The sequence below is a fragment of the Podarcis bocagei genome, assembly GCF_964188305.1.
Source record: "Podarcis bocagei genome assembly, chromosome: 6".
Taxonomy (NCBI): domain Eukaryota; kingdom Metazoa; phylum Chordata; class Lepidosauria; order Squamata; family Lacertidae; genus Podarcis; species Podarcis bocagei.
In genome coordinates, this window is record NC_138130.1 from 80,007,649 (window position 1) to 80,035,133 (window position 27,485).

At 43.8% G+C, this 27,485-nt stretch overlaps 1 protein-coding gene across 1 annotated transcript in view; it reads left to right on the forward strand.

Annotated features, from left to right (window-relative positions):
- STARD13 (StAR related lipid transfer domain containing 13) overlaps window positions 1-27,485 on the forward strand; it is a 234,524-nt gene that overhangs the window by 23,951 nt on the left and 183,088 nt on the right. Inside the window, exon 2 of the mRNA XM_081197878.1 lies at window positions 804-1,652. Within this exon, the coding sequence (XP_081054004.1) occupies window positions 969-1,652 (684 nt within the window). The 5' untranslated portion in view covers window positions 804-968. The remainder of the gene's footprint in view (window positions 1-803; window positions 1,653-27,485) is intronic.

The following is a 27,485-nucleotide window of genomic DNA, read 5'->3' on the forward strand; positions in this document are numbered from 1 at the left end:
ATGGTTTGGTGCAGCAGGGACAAGCAATGAGCTTAAGAAATCCCTCCTCCAGCAAACCCTTCCCTTCTCATGTGCCTGACTACAGAAACTTCCTGGCTTATTCAGCGACAGTTTTCCCAGTAAGCTCAGTCTAGCAAACTATGGTTTACTCACTTCCTACAAACCCGGATTGCAATAAACCAGGATAATACTGTGGTTTCTAATACTGGCTTGTAAGAAGTATATAATGCACAGTTTCTTGGTTCTGACATCAGAGGGAAACTGTGGTTTAACAAATCATGACATCTCTGTAGCTGCACATGTAAAAAGAGGAGGGGAAACTTGTAAACGTTTCATCTTCAGCCAACCATTATCTAGCGCCATCTTTATTCAGCCACCCATCCGTCTAGGGCTACATACTTACCATGCATTTAAAGCACATGACTTCCCCAAAGAATCATGAGAACTGTAGTTTATCCTTTACAGACCTACAATTCCCACCACCCTTAACAAATTACAGTTCCCAGGATTCTTTGGGGAGTCATGTGCTTTAAATGTGTATGGTGTATATACAGCCTAACACTTCATAGGGCAGTGCCCAAAAGAGACTAAGATTCTCAGGAATATAAATTCTGTGTTCTAAACAATATTCTGTTCTTCTGAAGAATCACAGCATACATGTATCTTTGTTTATCATTTCTTTTCTCTCTTTTTTGGTGGGGGACGAATGACAAGGTCAAAGTCTACCAAGAAGCCTGAAGGTTTGAATCTTAAGATTGAGCTTACATGCAGTAACATTTCTAATGTAGTATTTTGAATTTCAGGAACAAAGATGTCTTGGATAATGTCCACGCAGCGCTTCTCCAGGTAACTAAAAGAATGTAGCTCCCAATAAATAAATGAAAGACTTCACTGCATAAGGAATGTTTCACAAGATGTCTAGCAATGAAATGGAGTTTGGCCTTCTCTGATGGATTAAACTTGATGGAATGGAAGTGCAGCCATTCGATCAGGAGGAGGTGATGTCTTACTCTAGGCCTGCTAAAACTGACAAGCCACTTGAGACTTCAGTGGAGATAAAAGAAGAAATAGAAGGGGAGATCCATTGTCGTTTTCTGGAAACAGCTCCAAGACCTTCATTTATGTCTCACTTGACATACAGTGAAACATCCTTGGAACTTACCAAAGTTATTGGCCAGCTGTATGTTGATGGAGAGCCTGAGGAAAACCAGCTGGATGGAGAATTATTATATTCCTCAAATTACAAAGCCACAGACGATCCAGCCCAGCCCCCTTTCCAGTTTCTTCCTAGAACAAACTCTGACAAGAAACTGGGCAGAGCTCCTGAAACCATTCAATTAAAACACAGGTCAAATGCTTGCACATGTTCACGTTTAAGATCTTCACGGCACAGGATTAACTCCAAAATTCAGATTGGCGAGGTGACAAACATAGAAGCTTCTTTGTCAGAAGATCAAGAGGAGGAGGAGGACGAAGATGTTTTCACAGAGCTACCAAAGCGCAGGACAGCTTTGGAGAGCCTGCACAAAACGTGCATTTCTCAGACGAAACAAAATAGAGATGGTCACATCAGTAATAAAGGTGTCTTCACAGTCATTGCTGGCAACAATCCCAAAGAGAAGGAACTGAAAGAGCGCAAAATGCATCGGCGGGTAAGACAACATGATTTCATGCTATAAGGCAGAGATGGTGATGATGGGGAAGCACAGTCTGAATTCCTGCTCCTGATTCCTGTAATGTGTAACAGGAGAGTACCATCAAAGCCCCTGCTGATAGTAATTCTAGGGGAAGAAAGGATTAAAATGTTGTTTGTCTGTGATGCACCTTGTGCATGAGTTGGGGGACTGTGCTAATGTTTTTGGCCCTCCAGTCCTTGCTCAGTTCAAGTATGGACCCTGTTGAAAAGTAGTTGCCAACCAGGAATAAGGAAAAGTCTTAGCATAAGAAGCAGTGAACCCTCCAGTGTTTAGCTCCCATCTATAATTTTATATTTTCTGACCTAGGAAGAGAAAGCAATATTTTAGATGGGAGTGATTTTCAAACTGCCTTAGCTCAAGCACTCTCTTAAATTTGACATTTTCTGACAACTGGGAGTTAGGTTACATTACCCACACATGACAACATTTATTTCACTGTACACAATTTGAGGGTGTGTGTTTTGCTAACAACAAAACCCCAGAACACATATGCAGGGGCAAATATCTAAACTGACTAAGCTGCTTTTTCAAACTTTTTTTTTAAAAAGTACAGTCAGTTACTTTTCAGTCCAGTTATGCAGTTAAGTAGTAAAGAATGACAGAAGGTGAGATCATGGAGGCAATTATATTGCACAATCTGTAGCCTTAGGGTGGAGTTAATAAGCAATCTGTCCCAATGGAGAGTTTAAAAATTACAAAAAAGAATTAACTGAATTTTTTCACATCTTGAAATTATAAAATTAAGTACGTAAAGTTGGGCTAATGTTTTCAAATACTGCCCAGATGGATGTTTAAATATTTAACTTCATGCTGCTCTGACGCCATATAAAAGTTATACACATGAATCACATTCTCAAAGAACCAGTCAACAAGTTATGCAGTGGCAAAAATGTGATTTCCATTGTTTACACATACAGCCAGTAGCTATGCTAAACACTCTTCTGTTACATGAAGTTCTGGACAGATCTAGTCTGCTCCTCCCTTCACCCAGTGACTAATGACACCAGCTCACCATGGCGAGCGATTTTGGAACTTATTTTCATTAGGTTCATAGGACATGCTCAGAGAACTTTGTTATATAAGTGGAATATACTCATCATACGTACATAAACAAATGAACAAAAAAACCCTGTAGGTTAGGTGAAGGGGTCCCCTCACTGGCGGAGAAAGAGGAGTGTGGGGGGAGCGCACCACCCCCGGCAGCATGATCCTGGTGGGTGCCATCGCAGCTGCCCCCGCCCCGCCTGTGCTGGGCACCATGCCTCCACAGGCAGCGTGCCACGCCCCTGCGGGATGTGCACTAGCCCTGCCCCCAACTGCTTTCCGCCCCCTCCCCTGGTGCCGGAGTATGAAGCTCCATCACTGGGTCCCCTTGCTGAAACTAAATCGGGCCCCTTTTTCATTTTTAGACTCTGAAGTGTCTCCTAAATATGATTAGCATAGAGCACTATTATTTGCCTATGAAGCAAAATATTACATAGAAACATTAGACTAGCCAGGTAGATCAGGTGAATGGCCTATCTAGTCCACTCACCTTGTTCTCATAGTGGCCGACAAGATGTCTGTGGGAAGCCTGCAAGATGGATCATAGAATTGGAAGGGACCCTAAGGATCAACTAGTCCAACCCCCCAGCAATGCAGCTGTCCCATACAGGGATCAAACCTGCAACCTTGGCGTTATCAGCGCCACACTCTAACCAACTGAGCTGTCTAAGGCTGACTGAGACATGTTTGCAAGGGCACTCTGCTCACCTGCAGTTCCAGCAACTGTTATTCAGAGGCACATTGAGTCTGACAATGAAAACAGAATATAGCCACCATTGCAGTTAGTAGCCACTAATAGCCCAGTCCTCTGCAGATTTGTCTAATCCTCTTTTAGAGCATTCTTTTTAATGCTAAAGATGATTCTGCAAGTAGAAGACTAGTAGATCACAAAAGGAGATGAACAGGAGTTAACATATAGAGGTAACTGCAGTGTACATGAAGTTGCCTACGAGAGCTTATAATGCAATGAGCAAGTTAGTTTCTATGTTATCAAACTTTGCATATTCTATATTACATGAGCTACAATATGTGATTAAAAGTACAGCGTTTAGGATAAACAAGCTTAATTTTCCTATATCAGAAATTCTACCACACTGCCGGAATACTTAAAATCTCTGTTAACCACTTACAAAAACAAGTTTCTTCCCCACCCCCAGTCCCTGTATTTTGAGTGGGATGGTGGGGGCTTAAAAGCTCTGCAACTCCTTCGGAAGATTTTTTAAAGCCTTGTTCAAAAGGACATGCTAAGTGATGACCTTGATGCTTATCGCCAGCATACCAAACATAAATGAGTATGCTGCAAACAGGATATCCCTTGTACAAGATGAACAAATAAGGAGAGTTTATCAACAGGAGATATTGCTTCACTTTTCATTCTTGGTCCACGTGAACTGCAAGTCAGTAGTATCGTGCTCCTTCTGGTATCCAATAACTATTCTGTCCCCATCCCCCAAATTAAATGTTCAGAAAGGCCTTATTTTTACCCCCTAAAAGGGTTTACATTAAGAGCATACACCAGCTGTCCAACAGTGTTTTGATGCTGAGCCTGCCAGTGGAAGGACAGTAAACAGGGAGCCAGTCTAACTTCTCTAGGGAGTTCCAAAATCTGGGAGCAGCCACTGAGAAGGCCTTCTCTCCATGTCCCTACCAAGCGTGCCTTTGAGGGTGGCAGGACTGAGATAAGTCCCCCCGCCCCGAAGATCTGAGAAATTGGGCAGGTTTATATGAGGGAACATGGTATTTCTGATAGCTTGGACCTAAGCCTTGTAGGGCTTTATAGGTCATAACCAGCACTTTGAATTTTGCCTGGAAACAGACTGGTAGCTGCCATAATAAGGAAGCCGTATGCTCCCTATAACCAACCCCAGTCAACAATGTGGCTGCAGCTTTTAGTGCCAGTCGACATTTTTCATAACTTTTCGAAGGCAGCCCCACATAGAGTGAGTTGCAGTAACCCAAGCTAGTATTCAACTAAGTTTTACTCAGAACAGACCCAGTGAAATTAATGAGCATGCCTAGTTAGGTCCATTAATTTTAATCGGGTTACTGAAAGTAAATCTTAGTTGACTATCATCCATTACTCCATCAGCAGAAGCAATGAATGGCAGTGAATGGTAGTCACTGCGGAACAACTGTGGCAGAGGGCTATTGCTTGTGGGTTCCCCATACGCATCTGGTCACTCTTTAGGGCAGTGACCAAACTCAGCCCTCAAGATGTTTTAGGACAACAGTTCCCATAATCCCTGACCACTGGTCCTGTTAGCTAGGGATGATGGGAGTTGTAGTCCCAAAACAGCTGGAGGGCCAAGTTTGGCCATCACTGCTTTAGGGGAACATAATTAACGTCTGACTCCATCAGGACTCTTCTTGTGATGTCTTCTGGATATAGAATTTTGAACTAGGTTCGCATAGTAGTAGCTGGGCTATGTTATTGCTTAGAGACGCTACGTTTACTGCCTTGTTTCTGTAAATATGCCAGTATTTATTACGGACTTTATTCATCTAACTGCTTTACAGGAAAAGGGGCTTAAGCTAAAAAGAGTTACAGTGAATCAATAATAAACAGGAATCATTTAACAACCACCTGAAGAGACATGCTCAGAAAATTATATATGATAGAAAGGCAAGGTTACATAGACAGTTGTAATGCTTTATTCTGTGCTTCCTGATTGGCAGACGAATCCAAATCCCGATTAAGCAACAGTAGGATGCATTCAGGGGCTAAGCCACCACTGGGGTGGAACATGGTGGGCAGGTAACAGCCTGCAGTTAGACTAGCCTAGAGCTGACTTAGCAATTGGGCCTGATGTCATCAGGTGACAAGGGTGGGACTAGTTCAGTTTGGGACAGTCCGTCAACTGCACTTCTGCTGGCCCACACAGGCAAAATATGGACCCCATGCTAGTGGTGTGGGATTAGCAGAGCTTTACAGGCAGAGGCTGGCAGTACTGTTTTGGGCTGGATGCAGGAAGACCTGCACCTAGGGATGATGGAGAAATTTGAATCAGGTCGCATTTAAAGGTGGATCTACCAAATCCACACGTTCTGAAACAATATGAGAACCAAAACACAGCTATCGTTTGAAATTCACACTTATCTGAATTTTGCAGTGCAGTTCTGCAGCTAAGTAAAGCATATACTGGGATAAAGTGTGCAGAAAAATACAGCTAGAACAAAAGTGCATATATTAAGGGAGGTTGCACACGGACATGTGTATATTAGATTAAATTCACCCTAAAATGATGTTGATTTTTCATGAGGACTTGAATAATTCTGTGCTTCAAGTGTCCCCGACAACCCCTTTTTCCTTCAAGCTAAATATTTTTAGTGCCAAGCCATTAACAAAATAGTTACTACAAAATTGACTGTTTCATAGAATTGGGCACTTTGGCAGACATCACATGAAATGTTTGTTAGATTTAATCTAAATTGGTTCTGATGGTTTTTTAATCAAATGCCGCAAACAAACCACCTTGTATGTAGGTGAACTGCATTGTACCTGTCATAGATTCATGTAGCACGAAACCCAAGCATGGCTCAATCAGGATTCAGCTATTACTCCTAAGTCAACTATTTGTTTAGGGCTTTTGCAAAGAAAGGGATAGAGAGAATTGAAATCACAACAGACATTTCGCTCTTAGTGTTCCTTGTGCCAAAATTATTGTTGTTGTAACTTCAGGTGATTTCATTTAGCCCCTACTACATGTTCCCCCCAAAAGGGACGCGGGTGGCACTGTGGTCTAAACCACGGAGCCTAGGGCTTGCCGATTGGAAGGTCGGCAATTTGAATCCCCGCGAAGGGGTGAGCTCCCGTTGTTCGGTCCCAGCTCCTGCCCACCTAGCAGTTCGAAAACACGTCAGAGTGCAAGTAGATAAATAGGTACCACTCTGGCAGGAAGGTAAATGGCGTTTCCATGTGTTGCTCTGGTTTTGCCAGAAGTGACTTAGTCATGTGGCCATGTGACCTGGAAGCAGACAAACGCTGGCTCCCTTGTCCTACAGAGCAAAATGAGCACCGCAACCCGAGTCGCCTGCAACTGGACCTAACGGTCAGGGGTACCTTTACCTTTTACATGTTCCCCCCACCCAAGCCAGTCAGAGTTCAACAACAGAAACAAGGATATAATCTGGTTCCCCAACAACCAAGCTGAAGGAAAATGCAACTTCTTCAGTCTATTCATGTTGCCCTTATAGATGAGCATTGCAGATGTAATCATTTTCCCTGCATTGACTCTTCCCTGCACCAAGATACATCTAATATCTATTTAATGGTGTAGCAGAGCTAGCACAGACTCTGTCACTGCCACCTACTGGATAATTAACTCCTGTCTTCAGTAAATCCTAGAGATTCTCAAGAAATCTACTACTGTACTCAAAAAGCTCACAGGAACCACTGTGTAACACTTCCCTGTTCTCTCTATCTTGCAAAGTATGACTTGAACAAAAGGTTTGTGATGCAGAATTAGCAAAAGGACCTCTCTTAAGCCAGCCCCAGTGCACATTATCGACCTTCTCAGCAAACTATTCCTCAAACCCCCAAAGCACTTTTTTAATTTATTTCGTAAAATTTAATACACTGTTTGATTGGAAAACCCAAAAAACCTCAAAAGCGTTTTACAAGCTAAAACAATGAAATCCGAGAAAACTAAAACAGATTAAAATGACCTCAACTTCCTAAGCATCTGGGTGGACTTGTCTGAACAAAAATGCTTTTAGCGGGCACCCAAAAGTGTACAGTGAAGGTGCCCACTTGGCATCAATAGGGAGGGAGTTCCAAAGTGCAGTTGCTGCCACACTGAATTCTTTCAAATGATTCTGCTTCCTCCTTCTTCTGACCTTGCTAGCTACATCCCTGCCTCTGAAGTGTTTTACTGCTAGTATTTATTTATTTAATATGTCGCTCTTCACCCGTCGATCACAGGACAGATTTACAGTACCACAGGATTTAATTGGGGCTCGCTGCCAAGTTAAAAATTTTAAGCTCCCTCTCTCTTTACTTTCCCAAACCAATTTCGCGCTCCCTCCTAGCCCATCACACCAGCTCAGGACCTTCAACACCTCTTTTACTTTCATAGAGAAGGGAAGGACCCCGTGGTGCCATCTAGTCCGACCCTCTGCAATACAGGAATCTTGCCATCAGCCGTCCCAAGGTGGGCTTGAACCACCATGCTTCTGATCAACAGCCAGGCGCGCTGACCCACTGCGCCACAGAGCCGCCGACCCAACGCTTCTATTTAGCAACTCCCGCTTAAGAGAGGTCCATCGAACCCCGCAGACAACCATCCTCTTCCCGCCGCCCCTCCGAGAGCCGCGGCCCTGCCTCCCTCACGTGACCGCGAGGCGCCGGCGTGCGCGCGCTCCCCCCAGTACGTAACGCTGTTTCTGGGCCGCCGCCGCCGCCGCCTTCCCACAGGAGGGCGCGTGCGCGGGAAAGACGGGCGGAACGGGAGCGTGGAAGAAAGGGAGACGGTCGCCAGGTGGCGCCGCTGCGCCGTCCAGCCCAAAGCGCGGGAGTGGGTTGCGTCTTCGGCTACGTCAGCAAAATGTTCGCGGCCGCGCGCGCGCGCGCAGACGCGCTTCGAGGGGGACGCGGTTAGTGTCGGGGGAGCGCGAGGGCGTTGGGGGGAGATGCGCGCGCAGGCAACTGGGCGCTGGCTGAGAGCGGGGTGGGGAGAGAAACCGTCGCTCCTGAGCGGAAGAAGCGGGGCGCGCGCATGTTGTGTGCGTGTGCGCGCGCCCCCTTTCGTTCATTTCTACGTGGCGGGAGCTGCGGGAAAAGGGAAGGAAGCTGAGGTGGGCGAGCCTGGCTTGGTTCCCCGCTCCCTGTCAAAAGCTGGTGGCACAAGGTGTCTGTTTGTGTGAACGACACGCGACCCCCTTGGAGTCGCCAATATGGCGAGATGGGCTGGGATGGTTTCGGCGACCCAGCGCCGGAGGTGGCAGGGTTTTTCGGTGCGAACTGCTCCACAGCTGCTTTGTTTGCTTGCGTTTGGTTTCCCCCTGGTCTCAAGGGGATGTTGTTCCCAGACTGTCGTGCATAGATGGCAGCTTCTTTCCTCTTCTTCTAAAGGTATTGATGGTCCTTTCCCCCGACCAGTTTTCGAAGACTGCCATCTCGTTGTCCCTCTCCCAAACTTGAGGGAGGGAGAGGCATTCAGTGTGAAACTGCAAAAACCTAAAAGCCCTTTAAGACAGCCCTGTAAGGAGCCCTTTAAGACTAAAAGCCCTGTAAGGAGAGTCGGTTTTCATAAAATAAGTACCCAGCGATTCGGACACTGGGAGTAGGTAAAAAAAAACCACAACCCAGCCACATCGAAAAACTATATTTCCTAGTGCTGGTGAGGAACATATGTATTAATTGAGGAGTTGTTGGTTTTGTACCCCATCCAAATACAGAGTGGCTAGAGAAAGGTAATTTGGTTGCCACTGGGTGTTGAGAGAACCAGGGGTGCGTTGAATCAGGTAGGGTGGCTGTGATATAATTCAACATGTGCAGCAGATAGTGTGCATTGCATGCTTTGTGATAAATCAGCCCAAGGGTAAAGTATGTACAGAGTGCTCCCCCCCCCCCCACAATATGCATTTGAACAACTGGACTACTTCTGCTAAGTACATTTCTTTATGACTCAGGCTCTGTCCCTCTTACAACAGCTGAATATAGTCAATCCTCTGTCACTACATCCCCAGGTCCCTCTTAAATTTCAGGCTGTTGCGTGCTTTGTAAAGGCACCAAGCCTCTATTAGGATTTTGAAACATGGTTTATTAAATCACAAATCATTACTTTTGCCAAAACGCCTGCCTCGTGGTTTGCTGTTGGGTGGGCTACTGTACTTTCAGACCATCCCAAGGTTGGTCCTTTATATAAGAACTAGGTATATTAAAGCTGGAAAAGAAGTATAAAATACAAATAATGGGAGATGCCCCAAACAAAAATTGTGTTTTAATACACTACACATGTTTTCTGAAGCAGGGTGGGTTTGGATGAAACAAGACAGAATTTATTAGCTCTCAATTGGATTTGGAGTAAGCAGTGTTAATGGCACAATTTTTAAAAACATTTTTAAAGTCCCCTTGAAGCTTCTATTTAGCATATTGGGAAAACACAGTTGCCATACACACTTTCCACCCTGTCCCATAGTTTTTAAAATAAAAGGCGAGTAACCTTGCATTGTCTCACCTAATTGTACCTTTAATAAACTGAACAACTAGTTCCAAAGTATTCTAACTTCCTCGATTAGCAAATTCAGGCAATGAAAAAAATGGAGTCAAAACAGAACAGCTGAGGAATGAAGAGGTGGTTTCAGCATATTCTGGAATATTCTGAGGTTTGCAGAAGAGCAAAAATGAAACAACCCACCCACCCCCACCCCCCAAAGAAAACAACAACTCAATATGCTGTTGAGTAATATGCTCAACAGTCATGGAACAGTTACACGTCAACTGGGGAAAAAATTGTGCATAGGTGGAAATGGAATTGCCTTCTTCAAGTCTTATACCTCGTGGCAGTGGTGTGGCCCTCCAGGTGTTTAACTTCCAGTTCTCATCAGCAGTATGGTGAAGGATGATGGTTGTAACTTGGGAACATCCCAATTCCTGGAGAAGGTATAGGGGGCAAGCAGGAACTCTGAACAGCAGCTCTTGTGCTTGGAGTTGAAAAACACTGCCATGTTTTGCTGCAGGTCCAAACAGGGCTATTGAGGAACAAGTCGAAAATAGGATGCTCTGGTGAATCTTGAGGGGTGCAGAAGTAAGAATTACAAAATGTCTAAATCCTTAAAAGTGTAACCTGTCCCCCATCCCAGCTGTGATGATGTCTGAGCATATTCGGTGGCCTCCAGAATTCAGAGACCAGACACCTTGAGCACCAGCTGAAATATGGAAAAGAAGGGGGGGGGCTGTTAGCCTCCTTGAGCTCTTTAGAGTATCCTGGAGTGAGGCTGGTGTTTTAGTGAAATATTTACTCTCACAGTGGATCTGGCTCTGGTTCTAATTAAGGAATAGCTACAATTAAAACACATTCAGCAACATTTCCTATTTGGCTAGGCATGAAGAGTGAATGAAAGGTGAATTCATTGACTTGGTTCCCAAGTCTATGTTTTTCTGTGTATAGTGCTTGGAAAAAACGCTACTGCCCTTGGACCACTTCATAAGTACCTTTATTATTGTTGTTGTTCTTAAAATGTGTGATTCCACATGGCATTTTAAGGATTTTCCATTAAAAGTTGTACTGGAATAGATCAGATTTGTATTGGTAAGTCTCAGAAAATAGGAAATATTCCTGGTAAATAGGAACAATTGGACTGTATCTGCTATTGAACTCAAAATGCTTTATTTCTTCGTATACAGTACATGGAGTGGGTTCTGCTAAAAGCATGTCCCATTGATATTGTAGTGTTGAGCACCTTAAATACATTTTGGTCACCATTCAAGTCTTTTGAGAAAATGACATTTTTTCTGCAATTGTAGTATTATATGCAGATAACAACCAAGCACTTCTTAGCTGGACAAGCTCAGACTTCAGGTTAGTTGTACCAGATGTTGGAGTAACTTGTGAAATAAAACAATTCAGTTATTTGGAAGTGAGGAGGGAGCAGGGAGTTGATTAAATAGATGATGAGGTGGCATCAGCAATGAAACGGTGAAGATGGGCGGTCCCAAGATAATTCAGGCCCTTCAAAGAGGAATAAGTGTCAAGGCAGTTTTCCTGATTTTTTAAATGCCAACTTTGTAACATCTGTCAACAGCAGTGTCTTTGAAGAGAGTCGATAATGAAATTCATTGTTGGCTGTCATAATGTGTGTTAGAGCAATGGTGCTTTGCTGCAGGCTATGTGAACAGAAGGAAAGCAAATAGTTGTTAAGAACCAACCAAACTTTTCAATGTCCATTATAATGTGGAAAGCCTGGCCAAAAGTAGATTTCTTTCTAAGACTGCAATATGATTTGTTCATATATGTACCAATTTTGAGTGTTTTCTTTAAAGTATAGAGACTATAACCTGAATAAGACGTTTTCCTGGATAGATATTTGTGTGCCTTGACTATATTTGTCTGTCACCCACATTCTGTGTCCTTTCTGATTTCATGACCAGACTAAATACTTGTTTTTGCTTTTCACTGAACCAATAGCCCTTGCTTCTCTTCCAGTTTATTTCTGAATTGGAATGAAAACTTACTAAACTTTATTTTAAAAACTTAAGCGGCATCCAAGTATTCTCCCTAGATAACCATGCATCCCAGTGATTTTGGTCCAAGGAAAACAAGTCTTGTAAAGTCTAGGAATGCTGCCTTAAATGGTTTATGGCATGTGACATGCAGTGTCTTCCTTCATCTACTTTATTCTTCATAGTCCTGTCTAAATCAATTGCAGTCAAAAACAGTTTTGCTTCAACTGGATGGGTTTTCTGGTGTTTAGTATTCATATGAAGCTTGGAGGCTATCCATCTTTTGATTTGATTGATTCTCTGATATCCACTATATGACTAATCACAAGTACATCAAGCAATATGGAAATTTGTCTACATAGTTGAAGCAGCGCCTTTCATTTCAAATATATGTTGAAATTCCTACTGTATTTATATCCGAAGACAATTATTCTGCCTCCTTCCAAAATGGAATGCAAAGCTAATATTTGTGTACTGAACAACAACCAAATGTTTTAAAACCTTGTAATTCATGTTTGGGCAAGCATGTTGCACAAGTGCCCAAATGCAAAAGAAGAAGCAGAATAGTCAAATATGGGGCCGAGTAGAGAGTTAAGCAAAAGTTAAACAAAAAAGACCTTGTGTAAAAAAAATGCTTTTCATATGCCTGATCCCAGTTCCTAATGAGGTAGAAGTCCCTTCACTCTTACACGCTACAAATAGCTCACAGTTTTGTTGTTTAGTGAGTTGGTAAAGCTGTGGCAAAGTAAAAAAGGATTCCCTTTCACTCACATACAGAAGATTATGCTAGCCATTGCAGTTTTTGTGTGTATTTGTAATCTTGTTCCAGTAACAAGAAGCCGAAAGCACCAGCCTGAAGATGACGAGTGAGACCTCGTCGAAACGTCGCCTAGACACCCCAACTCTTACACGGGAAGACACCCGAAGACACCAAAACCTACATTCCTGTACCCGTGAAAATCTACGAAAGCATATATATATATATATGCAATTATATATATATATATATATATATATTTGCAATTTTATGCACTATATATATATATATATATATATATATATATATATATATATATCATATGTGTGTGTATATATATATACATATGTATGCAACTCTATTTAAAATGCTCCATAATCAGCCAAATATTTGTGGCTGGGAAGCAACCATGATATATAACTAGTCATATAAGATATGGCATCTGTGTGTAAAAGCAGTTGTTTGCTTATTTCTTTCATTCTCTTTCTATCCTGTTCTTCCTCCCAAAGGATGTGGCAAACAAACAACACCATTTAAAAGCAATCACATATCCTCACAGCAAATAATTACAAGTTTGCCAGGAGTAGTATTTTTCAGCCATTAAGTGCCCAAGTTGACAGGAATGTGTTTATATTCCTCCTGAATATTAATAATGATGGAGACAGTCATGCCTCACCAGGGAGGGCATTCCCATAAGTGGGGAACTGCTGTTACAAATCAAAGGCAGCAACCTACCTGCAGCAGCAGGGTCTCCTAACATTGGTAAAGCCTGAGATGGTTAATATTGGACAAGATGCTCTTTGGGGTACTTGGGTCCTAAGCCATTTAGGGCTTTGTGCACTAGTGCTTAACGCCTTGAATTGGGCTCAGTAGCTCACTGGCAGCCAGTGCTGAGCTTTCAGATCTAGTGACATGGGGTTCCATCTCAGCACCAAGCAACAAGTGCTGAGATGGAATCTTAAAGCCCCTACTCTTAGGACAGCAGCTTCTTGCATTGAGATACTTCACCCTTTAAAAATAGTTATTCCTATCTGCTTGGCCCTCAGATGAGTTCCATGCAGCTGCAGCAAGCCATCCATTTCATTGTTTAATGAGGAGAGATTAAACTGATTACTCCATTGCTGATGCCTCTTGCTGGTCTTCTTAGTGGCAAGAGGTTTTGTTGTTGTTTTAAAGGGGCTCACCCAGGCAAGGCATCAGCAACTATGAACCCAGCTGGGATTCATGTAGCATTTGCCCAGCTATGCCATGCAGTGATGCCAGGCCTGATAGACCTATTTGGTTTGGGGCTGTTACATACACCCACATTGAAGCAAAACTCTTTATGCATAGTGATAAGTCAGTGCAAAGTGATGGCATGACTTTGGGTGGAACATAGGGGGCATGGGGCACCTAGGCCCTAAAATGCTCTCAATAAACCCTTACGTTCTGATCTGCTTCATAGATTGAGCAGCAGACTTTGAGTTTAAATAACTGGCATGCATAGATTTTTATTTTATTGGAGGGGGAGCAGAACAGTGCTGATGCCTTTGATCCAGGGCACAGTAAATAGTTTCATGACTGGATGGCTGAGTGCTTGCATTCCAACAATTCTACTTACTGAAGTCATTTGGACTGAAAAACACTGAGCAATATCGACAAAAAAGCAAGGATTGTGCGTCTATTCCATCACCCGCTTTTGTGTTTTATAGCTAAGATCACAAGGCTTTTTAATTCCAGTAGATGTTGAGGCTGGGCTCTAGCCAACCCTGAATTTTCTACACATTCTGCAAGTGCTTGTTCATATCTGCTGCATTCCTGCTGTTAAGTGTGTTAGTATTTTCCATGCTTATTACAACATGCTTCTCAGTGAAACAAATGAGTACTTTAAAATGTTGTTATGCTGAATAAGAGGATACAGAGAAATATGAAGATCATTTCAATCCCAGAGGAACATGTCAATGCCTAGTATATATTTATTGTAAATTCTGAAAGAAAGTGTGTTGAGCCACTGCAATATAATGGTTAAGAGTGTTGGGTAGGGGAGAACCTAACCAGCTGCTAGTTCTCTTCAGTTGTTAAGGTATGGGGGGGAAGTAGTGGTGATGAGTGTGCCAGCTCTGTCTGCTTCATCAGGGGCAAAACTAGGCTTTATTTCACCTGAGTCAAAGCCTTCTGCAGAGCCTCACTGCCTATTTTGGAATGGATTATGTAAGGTTCTAAAATGTTCAGGCAACATCCACATGTATACAAGCGACCCCACTTCAGATTGTTGCCTTGTGACAGAAAACAGCAGAAGTTGTGATGGTTGGTGTGGGGCTGGAATGCTCATCCCTACTTCCCCCCATGAGTTGAATGCCTGACCAGGACTTTTATCTTCCAAGCTAATCTACTTCAGACCCTCCAAGTGTCCCTATTTTCCAGGGGCAGTCCCTGATTTAGAGAAGCCGTCCCAGTTTCTAATTTGATCCTGAAATGTCCCGCTTTCCTTAGGACGTCCCTATTTTCATTGGGGAAATGTTGGAGGGTATGGAGTTATCCGACCTTTGAGCTGTCTGAAGGCAGCCTTGTATAAGGAAGTTTTTAAATGTTTAATTATGTTCTAATATATGTCAGAAGCCGCCCTGAGTGGAATGGGGCGTCCCTATTTTCATCAGAGAAATGTTGATGGGTATGCTACTTCAGAAGGCTGTTGTATACTGTTATAAATACAAAGCAGGCTTATTAGATTGGATGAGAAGTGTCTAACTATGATGGTAGTGTGTGCTACTTTACAGTTTTCTGTTTTAAGGCTGTCTTGGCTAAGTCCAAAATCCATTGAGAAGGCCTGTGACTAGACAGACTCCTAGCGAGCAATCAAATTATTATCGGGATTATTTTATAAGTGGTTTCTCTCCATACATCTTAATAAGCATTCTATATGGAAAATTTCAAGTACAGTGGTACCTCAGGTTAAGTACTTAATTCGTTCCGGAGGTCTGTTCTTAACCTGAAACTGTTCTTAACCTGAAGCACCACTTTAGCTAATGGGGCCTCCTGTTGCCGCCGCGCCGCCGGAGCACAATTTCTGTTCTCATCCTGAAGCAAAGTTCTTAACCTGAAGCACTATTTCTGGGTTAGCTGAATCTGTAACCCGAAGCGTATGTAACCTGAAGTGTATGTAACCCGAGGTACCACTGTACTATTATGCAGGCCTAAGTTTCATTGTTTCACAGCACTGAACATAATACATTTTCTGTTTCACATCATATAGTGCAAGCTCTACATTTATAAAATTTAGTGGTGTCTCCTTTTCTGAAGTTCAGCAGTAGTTTGAAGCAGCCCAGTAAAATATATGGACTACTGAGCCTTATTCCAAGCTCTGTTTTTGTGCCAAATTTCCAATTAGTGAATGCCATTTTATTAACTAGACCCCATTAAGCTCCATTCTTTAGTATAATGAAAGCCATTTCTGTTCTCCTTAATTTAATACACAATTCAGAGGGTTATAGAACTAGACAGGAACAAATGTTAATGGAGGGAATAAGTATGATTTTAGATTCCTGGAAGCCCTTTGCAACTCATTTTTGTCTCGTTTCTTGTGTAGGAATTGACTGGGTACCTGGATCCAAAAAGCAGGGCTAAAATCACTCTCCAGCAGGAGAGCCCCCAGTAGCAGAGTTTAAACTCGTAAAAGTCAGGCAGCATATATGTTGTTAGACACTTTTATGCCATTAATCTGCATACAATGCCCCCTTTTCTACCCCTCTTGAAATGAGCAGACCATATATTGTTAAGTACATTTAAAATGTGTTACTTACAGATTCAAAGGTCAATTCATGCATTTATCCAAGCAGCAGCAAGGAGAACACAGGCAGAATGAATACTCTTTGGTAGAAAATACAGAAAGATAGCTCCAAACACATGCTCTAAGCTTGCTTAGACACGTCCTCCCTGGTAGGTGACATGGCATGGAAAGAGTGAGAACAGGAAGAGAAGACTTCACTTCCTCTCTCATTGGAGAAGGAGAGGCATGACCTAGCTGAGTAGGGATCCAGCTCTATTGTCTTAACTCCCTCATGCACAGTTATGTTTGACTGCAATTTCTCACAGTTTATCTCTGGGCAGTAGTGAGATTTGGGGTCTATAGGCAGTGGAAGAGTAAGTGGATGCAGTGAGGTCCACTGAGGGCCCCTTGCCCAAGGGCCCCCCAAATGCTGGAATCGGCAATGGTGGCTTCCTTAATCCTATGGTTTTAGCAGCTATGGGAGAACAGAGGAGGTACTGTATTTTTCGCCCCTTAGGGCGCACCGGCCCATAAGATGCACCTAGTTTTTTTTGGGGGGGGAATAAAGGGAAAAATTATTTTCCCCCCCCAAGGCGCTAGGCTGGGGCAGGGGAAGCCCGAGCTTCCCCCGACCCCAGGCCCCAGAACAGCCTGCTATCCACAAGCCTAGGGAGCTGCGCCGGTCCCCCTAGGGTTGCGCAGAGCTACCCGAAGCCCCAGCACGTCTGCTCTGCACGCCGGGACTTCAGGATAAGAGGCAGTGCTGCGCAAGCCGAGGGAGCCCTCCCGCGGCTTGCGCAGTGCTGCCTCTTATCCCGAAGCCCCGGCGCGATGAGCAGTCGCTTCGGGTAGCTTCCGGATAAGAGGCAGCGCTGCGCAAGCCGGGGGAGTGCTCCTGCGGCTTGCACAGAGCTGCCTCTTATTCCGAAGCCCCGGCACGATGAGCAGTCACTTCGGGTAGCTTCCGGATAAGAGACAGTGCTGCGCAAGCCGGGGGAGGGTTCCACCGGCTTGCGCAGAGCTACCCGAAGCCCCGGTGTGACTGCTCAGCGCGCCGGGGCTTCGGGATAAGAGACAGAGCTGCGCAAGCCGGGGGAGCCCTCCTGCGGCTTGCGCAGAGCTACCCGAAGCCCAGGCACGACTGCTCAGTGCACCAGGGCTTCAGGGTGCAGGCAGCGCTGCGCAAGGGTGGGAGCCCGGGAGGAACTCCCGCAGGCTCCCATGGCTTGCGGATAGCTTCCTGAAGCCTGGAGAGCGAGAGGGATTGGTGCGCACCGACCCCTCTCGCTCTCCAGGATTCAGCGAAAGCCTGCATTCGCCCCATAGGACGCACACACATTTCCCCTTCATTTTTGGAGGGGAAAACGTGCGTCCTATAGGGCAAAAAATTCGGTAGTTCATAAGGAAAGGCTGCCTCCCTGGACCACTTATCTCACAGCTGGAAACCTACTGAGCCAGTAACAGAGTAGCAACAAGAGCCAGCAACAAGTCCACTTCTTAGTGGGGAAATTTTCTGACAATTACGTAAACAGGGTCCTTTTCTGCTTAACGCATCTTTCTGTAAAGCAAGGTAGTATCTTTGTAGATGATTAATCTAAAATAATGTTTCCTTTTATAACCCCCACCCCACCCCCCCAATCCTCTTGAGGAAGCAAGGGCTCTGTGTTCTTTCGCAGTAAATCTCAAATGATGCTTCTGGGACATGTGCATTTGGTTATACTGATTACCCATCTGTTGAGAGGGCAATATATTCTTCATTATATATTTAGGGTGAGGATACTTTTTGTATCAGTGACTATCTATTTGCTTCTCCTGCGATTTCAGCAGCTTCATAAGAATGCTAAACTACTTCTATTGGGCATGTGGAGTTTGATAGGTAATTCCAAGTTTACGTTTCCCACTTGAATACCAACCTGCAAAATTAGAGTTTGCCTCTCAGAGTTACAAAAACGGATACTTGATATCCCTTACAGTGAATAAGTGAAACTAGGGTTTATTGTCTTACTGAACCTTGCAACAACTCTACTGCTTTCCAAATCTGCAGATGTGAGAGGGGGAGGCAAGAAAGAGGGAAAAGAATGAATACATGCAGGTGATGCTAATGAAGGAAAATGTAGCATTCCATAGGAAATTATTTGTGATAGAATTACAGGTAACCCCCCCCCCATACACTTCCATGTGATTGACTCATGGGAAAGAAGAAGAAAATTTGATTCAAACCTGGAAATAATGTGAGAGAGCTGGAGAGTCGTCATGGCTCGTGAGGAGACTTTCCCCGAGCCTGACATCACTGAGGGCAGAGGAAGCCCCAAAGAGATCAGAGGCCCAGTGGGGCTTTGTTTAGGCTGCCTAGCCTCCCTGCCTAACAGCTGGTGTTCAGGGTAGTGCAGCAGCCACTGCTGCTTTCCTGCGTGTCCTCCATCCTTCGACTGGTCCCAGAGTTCCAGTTTGAGTTGTGGATATTTTTGGAAACCGTAGTTTTGTTCTAGATTGGAGAGAGAGCAGCAGGGAGGGCGTTTAAAGGGTTCTCCCCCTGTGAAAGTGTGGGGGGGGAGGATGCCTGTACCTCTTTCCACCCAGTCACCTCACATATTATGTGAAACATCCACATAAATCCTGTGACAGCTTTAGTTCCATTTTAATTCAGAATTAGGAAACCTGTAGCCTTCCAAATGTTGCTGGATCCCAAATCTAGCAATCCCTGATAATTTTCTATGGTGGCTGGGGTGGATAGGAGCTGTAGCCCAACAATATCTGGGTCATCACAGGTTCCCTACCCCTCTTAATTCATACAAGCAACCTTTCCAAAACCAAGCTGTCGTTCAAATGCTATTTATTCCACCGTCCAAATTTAGTAATCTAGGACACAGTCTTGCACTGAGTCAGACCATCCTTCCACCCAGCTCAGTATTGTCTACACTGACTGGGAGCATCTCTCCAGCATTTCAGGCAAGTGACGCTCTCAACTGTACCTGGAGTTGCTGGAGATTGAACCTGGGACCTGCTCACAAGGCAGATGCTCCACCCCTGAGCTACAGTTCTTCCCTTAAATTTTGAACGCGCAAGTGCTTTTATCTGTGACGAAATGGCATTTTGGAGCATTTGAAAGTCAAATATTGAACAGGAAGTACGGTGAAGTGTTAGCTAGGTGTACCTTTCAGGAAACAAGTTTGAAACCCTTGGCTTACAAGGTATGCCCTCTACAAACAGAAGTGCTCTTGCTCAGGATTCCAGCCAGCCAGCCATGCCTTCTCCAGGATAATATCGGCTGTTAGGGATCAGTTCAGGCCAACACACACACACACACACACACACACACACACAAAAAGAAACACCAGCTTGTAGTTCTTGGAGAGCACTCTGAGAACACTCAGTCCTAATTGAGGAACTTTGGTGGAATTATTTCTACTTTTTTCTTTTAATTCAATGGGAAGTGCACCAAGTATGGAGAAGACACCACGTTATTTTTCAGTAGCCTGGCCTCAGTTTCCAAACAGTCTCTCAATCACCCGAGTTCACTAGCAGCATCTGAAATCCCTTACAGAAGCGCTACCTTCTGCTTGGGTGGCTGCCACTGCAGCTTTTGCCTTACATGGAATTGCAAAGGTTTAGTCGCTTGCCAGAAAGAGGCTGCTGATGTTTCCCACCAGGTCGCAGGATGAGAAATTACAGATGCTGTAATCAGAAGCTGAAAAATTCAGGGAAGGAATGGGTAGCATTTACAGCCTTTATGTATCATTCATTACAGCCCTTATGAAACATTCTTTCCCAACCAGCTGCAGTGTTCAACAGAACCACACGTACCAGCAGCCATGTATTGCTCAAGTGCATGCCAATAAACATGAGTGCAGCGGCAGGTGGATGTATTTGGAAGGGAAAATAGGTGGGAAGGATTAAGCACCCTTCCTGACTGCCAATTGTCATCTGCAATACTCCCCATCAGATTAGCATGGTAGGAAAAACATGGGGTTAGGGGACTTAGATTTGCTTTATAACACGGATGTCAAACACAAGGCCCGCGGGCCAAATCCGGCCCGCCAGACCCCACCATGTGGCCCGTGTAGCCGCCAGCCCGGCCTGCCCACTTCCCCCTGCGAGGCGGCGCGCTGTGGGCAGGGATGGGGGGCTGGAAGGCAGGCAGTGGAGAAAGCGAAGGCGCTCCCTTCCTGCGCCGCTACTCGGCCGGCCTGAGAGAAAATTTCTGAGGCGGCAGCGGCCTTCGTCCAGGGTCGGGGGGCCATGGCGGGACTTTGCCCTCCCGGCAGCCTGGAGCATCTGGGGCGGCTGCGGGACCCACTGGGCAGCAGCGGCAGAGTCGTCGGCGCTTCTTCTCCTCCTCCTCCTTCGTCTTGCTCACCGCCGCCGCCACTCTCGTCTTGCTCGAGGCAGGCCTGGAGCCAGGACAACCCGGGCTTTGAGCCCGAGGAGGAGGCGGGCGAGGAGGTCGCCAAGCAGCCGCCGCCACCGCCTCGCCTGGGCCAAAGGAATGGCGCACCGCCTGCGAGGTGAGTCGCCGCCCAGCCGGGCCCTTCCACCGCCCTTCCCGGCTCCCATCTCTCCTGTTTCACCTTATTACTTTTATGTTACTCGCGAGTCTTCTGCTCTGAAGAAAGATGCAAATAATCCGTTCAGCTCCTCTGCAATCTCCTTTCCCACCTTGATTCCCTTGTTGGCCAAAGGCTCTACCACAGACATGTCCAAAGTCCACTTCGAGGGCCTAATCTGGCCCCTTCGGCAGTTTATGGGGTAAAATCCTCAAAAAACCCCTCAACAACTTCAACCCTAAAAAAAAAAAAGCTCAACAATTTCAATCCTAAAAAAAGCGCAACAACTTAGGTTGGCCCTCACGGCCCTTCACTTCAAATCTGGCCGTCCTTGAAAAAAGTTTGAGCACCACTGCTTTATAGTATATAGGCCTTGTGCCCTCTTGTTTTTCAGCAAATCCAGTGAGCTTTCGGGAATGCAAGCCACAGGTCCACTGTAACTGGAAGGAGAATCTATCCCGCCCCCCACCAATAACTTATTGTTGATTTTAAAGGATTTAGGGTTCTGAAGGGTGGTAAGCACAAATTCAGCTAGAATTCACTCATTTCTGCAGCCAAAAATCACCATTGTTTATGCATCACTTTTGGAATGTTAAGAGCTCTTCACTAAGGTTATCTCAGGAATCCGTACATCAACCCTCTAGGCAGGTTACTATTTTTACCTTCATATTGCAGTTGTGGGCTTAGGCCAAAGACAGTGGTTTGCCATCTATCAAGTTTACAGAAGTGGAAATATTTTCATTTATTTGTTTAGGGGGAAAGGTACAAAACATTCACAGATACAAAAGAAAACCTAACAATAGAACAGAAAAGGAAGAAGAAATCCCCAACAGACTACCCTACATTTATACCTACAATATGAAACAAAGAAACTATAATTAATTAAATCAGATCCATAAATATATTTGCCTTTGTTCCTGAAAGCCTTGAGTGGGTCCCATTTTTGCTCAGATTGATGGATTCTTTGTTGTCTTTGTCTTACCCACAGCGTCCAAATTATACTTGGTTACCAATTCCCATAATTTGATAAACTGCTGTTTTGAGCAAGGGATTTTTTTTCCTTTTTCAAAATTTATCATTTAGCATCCTGGCTGCCAATATCATATAAATGAGTAGTGACAGGATTTAAACCAAAGGCGTTCATACCTCAGGTTTTTAGCCATTCTTCTGCACTGACTCCATATTCTTTACATAGTGGCAGTGGGGGGGGGGGGAGATAGGAGTATGCTGTTGAAGGCAGCAATCCACAATTCACAAAAATCGACAATAAAATCTGGGGGGGAAATAAGGGGAAGTAGGCTATACTCAGAGCTCAAGAATTATGTGTTTCAGTATGGTTTAAATTGTCACGTTGTCTACGTACAGAATAATTCTGCTTACACTGGAATTTTATTTTTAACTTGCTGGCAATAAAGAGAGGTGCTCAATGTACTTTGAGAGAGGAATGATTTAGCACTTCTTTGCATGGCCCTTAAGGGAAAGAGATCATAACAGGGCAATAACAAAGAAGTTTACTGGCAGGTAAAAGGAAAGAAGACAGTTGCCTGAGAGGATTTACAGTAAAGGCCCTATTTATTTAAAGTAGGTGGCATTTTCTTTGACTCTGTGAGCGGGATCAGCATAAGGATTTCACTTGCAATGCCACTTATAAATAGTGCAATAAACACTTCCCAGAGCTTCATTTTATCAGGGAAATTCCAAATCCATACACTAACTGAGCCTTACAAGTTGCTATGTGAGCTTTGTAAATATTTTATGTCAGTTTTAGGCTCAAGGGCAAATATCTCTTTTGCTCTGCACTTGTGAAGAACTGTATGCTGAAAAACATTGGCTATAAAATATAAGAACATCTTTCATATTCACCTGCAATCCTTCGTGGACTAGTGCTAATTATTTTAATAAATCTGACAGCCTCACCCGTACATTGTGAGCACATCGGTCCATACTTCCCTGACCTAAATTTTCTTCTGATTTTTGCAAAAGGTTCCCTCAAAGCAGCCACCCATTCTGCCCCAAGTTCAAAAAGTAGCTTAGGAGCCCTAGGTCAGTTCTTAGGCTCAATTAAACTTCAATTAGCCAGCCTTCATCTCTGAGTTATGACAAGTATGCGTTGTGCATGCATCCAGTCATAGATTCCACTTTGAATTATTATTATTATTAATATCATTATTGCTACTATTATTATTTACTACTTACATTTACACTTACACTTACTGTTTTTAACACTTGATTGGGAGCCGCCCAGAGTGGCTGGGGAAACTCAGCCAGATGGGCGGGGTATAAATAATAAATTATTATTATTATTATTATTATTATTATTATTATTATTATTATTACATGACAAAATGGCTTTTAAACAGTTTACAAGTATAAAATCAATCATAAAGTTCATACAGAGTTAAAACATAATGAAACAATTCCATCAAAACTTTAAAACATTCATAATGTAAAAATGCAATAAAACAAGCTCGTTAAAACAATTAGATCAATGAAACAATTAAAACAATTAGGTCACAGGTGCAAGTTCAAGGCAAACAGGTGTGTCTTCAAGAGCTGGAGGAATGCCAAAACTGATGGGACCTTTCATATTTCAGCCAGGAGGGTATTCCAAAACACTGGTGCCACATAGATACAGGGCATGGCGCCATTAGCAGCTGCCATCTTTCTCTAAGCAACTGTACTCTGTAAGGTCTTTAATTTCACACTTGGGAGGGATGCCAGCTAGGCCATTAAAAACCACAGTGCTTCATGCGCTGCTTTTGCCCTGGCACAGTCCCCAGATGTGTTCACCAGAAACACAGTGCTGATTCTCTGACCTGGCTGTTGCCTCTCCCAGTATCAAATGAGCTTTCATGCTGAGAGGGATATTTAGCAGGCCAAATTCAGAGTGAGTGGTACTGGGCCACTTCCTAGCTAGTGCAGAAAGAGGCAACTGGATATCAACACAGCTCTGGTATATTCCAGAGCTTAGGGTGAGGAAACAAGCTGGGAGAAGGCTCGAATGTGGAGTGTAGGAAAAATCCAGTCAAATGCAGTCGAACACTGAGTCTACCTAGTGGCAGTGAAGGTAGCAAAGCTTTGCTGACTGTTGCATCCTCACTGTGCTGTCTGGCAAAGCTTTTCTCAGTAGTGTGGAGCCTCCTAGAGCCTGGCCCAAAGCAGCTAGTAGAATGGACAGCATACCCTCCAAGCATCCCAATTTTCTAGGGACAGACTCGTGAAAGCCATCCCAGCTTCTGATTTAATCCCGGAATGTCTCTATTTCCCCCTCCAGTGCCACTGCTTCCAAACTTGGGGAGGATGATGGACTGGCACTTGTCCTGAGTGGGGGTGGTGGCAAGGAAGCATCTCTCCATGAGAGCCAGTGTGGTGTAGTGATTAAGAGCAGTGGACTCGTAATCTGGGGAACCGGGTTCGCTTCCCACTCCTCCACAGGCAGCTGCTGGGTGACCTTGGGCTAGTCACGCTTCTTTGAAGTCTCTCAGCCTCACTCACCTCACAGAGTAATCTGTGTTTGTTGTGGGGGAGGAAGGGAAAGGAGATTGTAAGACCAGTCTGCATAGGACTTAAGCAAGCCACTTTTGATACCAGACATTTGCACCAGGGTGCTCTGTACAAACTTAGAAACACACCAAATAGGTTAGCTGGAAAATATATCATGCCAACATTTTCAACTTGTGTTTAGCCAAGTATCCTAATGACATAAAAGTCACTTTTTAAGAAACAAAAACAAAGCAGGTTCATAGTTGCTTTAATCGGAGGCTTGGGTACCGTTGTCTGTAGCCTGAACTGAAGATGCATGATATCATTACTAATTCAAATTGAAAACACAGCTGGGCTGGGAAGCCAAAGGAAGTATGGTTCGGAAGTGGAGCATTTGTGTGAGTCATGACATGTAAATGTGCGTGGCAAGTCATTCCTGATAATGTCCAGCCAAACCACAGTGTTGATGTTGGAAGATTTGGCGTGGGAACTACAAGTATCATCCTGACTCCACCCACCCACCCCCGTCCCACAACTTCTTGGCATTTTATTTGTATTTACTTTTACAGTAACTTGGTTTTCTCAGATGCTCTCTCTTTTCATTTCCTCTGACTTTATTTATTTAACTCTTGTTATTAGAACAAAGGACCCTAAGGACGTTAGTGTTCTATATAGAAGCTGAAACAGTATTTTCCACTTAGCATCTCCTGTTTTCTGCATGAAAGGAAAAATTCTGTTTTTCGCCAGGAAGACTTAAGTTCTTCTTGATGATCTCAGACATCTTGTGTTGACCCTTTTCCATCTTGGCAATTAAATGCATGTGACTTTATTCTTACTAGTTGTCTTTGTGGCATCAGTTGTAGAATTGGTCCTCCTCCTCCTCCTCAGCAAGTAAGATTGTCTTCCGTGAATATGGTCTTAACAGTGTGTCTGTAAGTGACTGTCCATGACACCTGCCAAAGTTCTCTATTCCTCACAACTGTTTTGTTTAAAAGGTGTTTTTGGCTTTTGGGGGGAGGCTGTTTGAGAGTGGGTTGCTAGTTTGGGTTTTTTACTGTGCTTTCAGGCAGGGGAGGAGGTCTGCAGATTGCCAGTTTTTCTTCTGCAATATTACAATATTTTGAGTACATACAACAGTTTCTTGAAAAGTGCTCAGAAGCTTGGAACCTCAGCCTTAATAGAGAAAGCATTTTTTAATTTTGGTAAGTTTGGTTGTTCTTTTCCATCAACTTTAGTAAAACCTCAATTTATTTTTAAAGAACTATCTTCTAATCCTGTATCAACCAGGTGATGTGGTTTTTTAAAAAATATATTAACTGTGACATGCAAAAAAATAATAATTGAAAAGTAAACACACTTTTTAGGGTGGAATTCAGCTAATAAGATCATTCCATTGGGCAAGCAATCTTCACTTTCCTCCCCCATTTTCTGTTTTGGACTTTTCCAAACCCTCCAGAGCAGATTTGCAGGAGAAGGGGGAAAGCACAGTTATGCTTTTGGGAACCGGATAGTTGAATCTGGCCTTTAGTGTTGCACAGTGCTAAAGGGTTTCATCCAGGGATTTTGACAACTGGCACAGCTGTTTTTCATTCCTGGCCTCTCCATATGGCCTGTTTATTAAGCATTCTTCCTGATTTGTTTGTACAAAGCTTGCATGGAGCTTGTATTTGATGTCTTCTGGTTATTTAGCTTTCATTCAGATTTGTTTGTGCAGATGCTGCACAACTTCCTGTCAATCAAATGCATGTTGCGTTATACTTAGGGCTGCCTCTGAAGATGGTTCAGAAACTTCAGCTGGTGCAGAATTCAGTGGCCAGGTTGCTCACTGGGGCAAGACAGTTTGAGTATATGACACAGATCCTGGCCCAACTGCACTGGCTACCAATTAGTTTCTGGGTACAATTCCAAATGCAGTTTTTGACATATAAAGCCTTAAACGGCTCAGGACCACAGTACCTCAAGGACCGCCTCTCCCCATAGAAACTGACTTGGACTCTGCAGTAATCATTTGAGGCCCTTCTTTGTGTGCCTTCCACACATGAGGTCCAGAGCATGGGTGCCAACTTGAATAAATGGTGGGGGGGGGAGGTAAGCAGCGTCCCACATAATCACAAGATGTTGTCAGAATAAAGGAATGCTTAGGAAAAAACCACCAGGACTTCTGCCAGAAGTCACTACTGCTGATACTAGCAGTTATCAAGTGACACAAGGAAGCCAATACAGATTGCATATACACAACTTTTTGATTTGAAATCAATGGAGACTGAGTACCCATTTTTTCTACATACAGTGGTGCCTCGCAAGACGAAATTAATTCGTTCCGCGAATTTTTTCGTCTAGCGAATTTTTCGTCTTGCGAAGCACGGTTTCCCATAGGAATGCATTGAAAATCAATTAATGCGTTCCTATGGTCAAAAAAAGTCCAAACAAAGCCAAATTTGGTACAACAAGAGTTTATTAAGTGCTCTTTAAAGTCACACATAATGTAAAGAGCATTTCAAAATTCAAACCCAGAATTTTTTTAAAAAAACAGCAGAGTGGCCCAATGGTCACAGAAAATCATAAAAATGCAGAAAAAAACCCACAAGCTTCCAGATTCTTGCAAACCCCTCCCCAACTGTTCTCCCAGCCACCCAGCACACAGAAATTCAAATCCAGATTTTTTAAAAAAAAAAACAGCAGAGTGGCCCAATGGTCACAGAAAATCATAAAAATGCAGGGAAAAAAACAAGCTTCCAGATTCTTGCAAACCCCTTTCCAACACCAAGTCCTTGAATTCCAAACACCCCAACCCAAAATCCAAAAACCCCCAAAAAAGTTTTAAAAGCTTAACTTACCAAATGGCTGCAAAAGAAGTTTTGGAAAAGCTTCAAAAATCACCAAAGTCTTTAAAAACCTCAAAAAAGGCTACTATGTACAGTGTGTTCTATGAGTTGCTCCTCGAAGTCAAGTCGCAACTGTATTAACGGTGTTAAGAAAAAGGAAACAAACTTGCAAGACGTTTTCGTCTTGCGAAGCAAGCCCATAGGGAAATTCGTCTTGCGAAGCAGCT